The sequence below is a fragment of the Phoenix dactylifera genome, chromosome 17, assembly GCF_009389715.1.
Source record: "Phoenix dactylifera cultivar Barhee BC4 chromosome 17, palm_55x_up_171113_PBpolish2nd_filt_p, whole genome shotgun sequence".
In the NCBI taxonomy this organism is placed as follows: domain Eukaryota; kingdom Viridiplantae; phylum Streptophyta; class Magnoliopsida; order Arecales; family Arecaceae; genus Phoenix; species Phoenix dactylifera.
The window spans coordinates 2,870,372-2,872,694 of record NC_052408.1 but is presented as its reverse complement, the minus strand read 5'-3'; the positions used below and the strand labels follow the sequence as shown (position 1 = coordinate 2,872,694).

Genomic DNA, 2,323 nt, shown 5'->3' with positions numbered 1-2,323 from the left:
ATGTAGATATATGTATGTATGTATATATATGTATGTAGATATATGTATGTATGTATATATATGTATGTATATATATGTATGTATATATATATATATATATATATATATATATATATATATATATATATATATATATATATATATATATATATATATATATATATATATATATATATATAGAGTAGACAACTAAGAAGATCTGGCTAATTGGTAGATTCACACTAGTGCATGCAGTTATTACATGAACCCAAGTACATGAATCGAGCACACGGGACGTCATGACTGGTTCCTGCATCGCCAGTCCATTTATTGGGATATATGCGAGTGAAATGAGACCGAACACACACAACAACTTACAAGAAGAAGAAGAACCGGAAAATAACGTAGAGATTCGGATGAGAAAACTTCGTGATAATACGAATCGTAACCTTTCAGCAGGTCGGATCTTAGACCGCGATCAGATTGTTGGCCTTCTTCACCTCCTCCAGCTCCTTCATCCAGAGGTCAGCGAACTCGCAGTCCTTGTAGGCGTGGAACCAGGGGCCCCCGAGAGTGTAGTGAATGGCCTTGGGGAACGTCTCGGGGTCGTGGTGGTCGGCCTTGTTGTGGCCTACGAGGAAGTTCCAGACGAAGGGGACGGCGCCGATGTCGGAGTCGTGGAGCCACATGAAGCGGTGGAGGAAAGCTCCGGTCTGGGAGCTGACGAGCTCCGGCGTGAGCACCCGGTTCTTGGGGTGGCCGCAGTTGTAGAGGACCATGGAGGACCAGTTCTTGCGAGGGTACACGGTCTGGACCGCCCCGTCCATCTTGAGACCCTCCTTGGGGGCGTACTCGTGCTGGACGCACATGACGGCGTAGCGGTCGTCGATGAGGTCGATCAGGCCCTTGATGTCGGCCGTGTAGAGGAAGTCGCAGTCCACGAACATGGCCCAGCCCCGGTAGCCGGCGAGGTACGGGGTGAGGAAGCGCGTGAAGGAGAACTCGGTGCTCTCGGTGGGGTCGCGCTCCCGCCTGTAGAGCCCCGCGGCCCGCAGCTCGGATTGCTTCAGCGGGATCACATCCACGGGGACCGAGGCGTGCTTAAGGAGCGAGTGGCGGCACACCTCGAAGGCGACGTCCTCGCGGGTGTCGTACCCCACGAAGACCTTGAAGGGGGCCATCGCCGACGCTGTCTTGGCAATGCCGGAGATGGTCATGGCGGCTCGGCGTAGAAAGAAAGAAGTAAGGGGAATGTGAACGTTGGAGGTGGCGGGAGAAAGAGAGAGAGCGGGCGGAGGTTTAAATAGAAGGAAGCGGCGGAGCTGCTTTTGCTCGGATGTAAGGTGGGGATAGATTCATCTGGTTCTAGATTTACTTAACTATACCGGAGATCGATCAGAGAGATCAGTACCCTGTAATAGCTACTTGGCACCTAACTCCAAGATAAGCGAGGATAAATAAATGCCCTATTAATGCCATCTCTAATATCCCTAGTCCGTACTAGCGTCTAGAAGTTATTATGTCTGCGGGCTGTAAAAAGTATCTGAAAAAAAAACTATTTTTTTCGTGTTGTGCATAAAAAATAATATTACTGGAGCTGACGTTGTTAGTGGAACATGTTGAATGCACTGAGAGTCTGAGACGCCCTATACGATGCGCGTGAAAAGTTATCGGGTTTCACATAATACTCTGCGGTGCGGTCTCACAGGATCCCGTCGGTATTATATTTATATACAGAGGCTAGCAAATGCCGTTGCTCTCGCAATTAAGATTGCAAGAAATAAATCACCTGGATGGGCCCTAGTTTTGGGGGACATTAGCTCACGGGAGAATCCGTCCAAAGATCTTGGAACACGCATGCTGGTCCAGCATTAATAATTGGCGGGGAGACCCATCACGGCCGGAACACACCTTCCAAATTATTGATGGCCGCGGGTCCTACATCCAAATTATGCGAGCCGCAAAATAACGTGTCTGGACCTTACACTCACCAGGATGCCTATCGAACGTCCCCACGGGGCGCTGCAATTATTTCCGTTTGATGCTTGAAAGGCCGTATGGCATGGTTCCACCAACGCTTTATACCAACCTTTGGAAATTTGAAGGGCGTGTGAGGCCAGTTTAAATATCAAAATTATGGAGTCTATAGGTACGATCCCTTCTGATTTCCATAACGATTCCCTCAAGGCATCAACCTTGAGTTGGATGAAGCTTCTAAAGTGTCTCAAACGATGAACTGTAAGTTAGGCAGCTTCCCGATTATTTATCTTGGCTCTACCCCTTTGTGATAAGAAGTTAAGAAAAGCTGAACGGTTATCTTGATGGGAAAAAACTGTATGCAAAG

The 2,323-nt window shown here is 47.9% G+C and overlaps 1 protein-coding gene across 1 annotated transcript; it reads right to left on the bottom strand.

Annotated features, from left to right (window-relative positions):
• Positions 1-200: 200 nt before the first annotated feature.
• Positions 201-1,375, bottom strand: LOC103720738 (protein CDI-like). The gene has a single exon (XM_008810585.4). The coding sequence runs from the start codon at positions 1,194-1,196 to the stop codon at positions 447-449; it is 750 nt and encodes a 249-aa protein (XP_008808807.1). The 5' UTR covers positions 1,197-1,375; the 3' UTR covers positions 201-446.
• Positions 1,376-2,323: the final 948 nt, after the last annotated feature.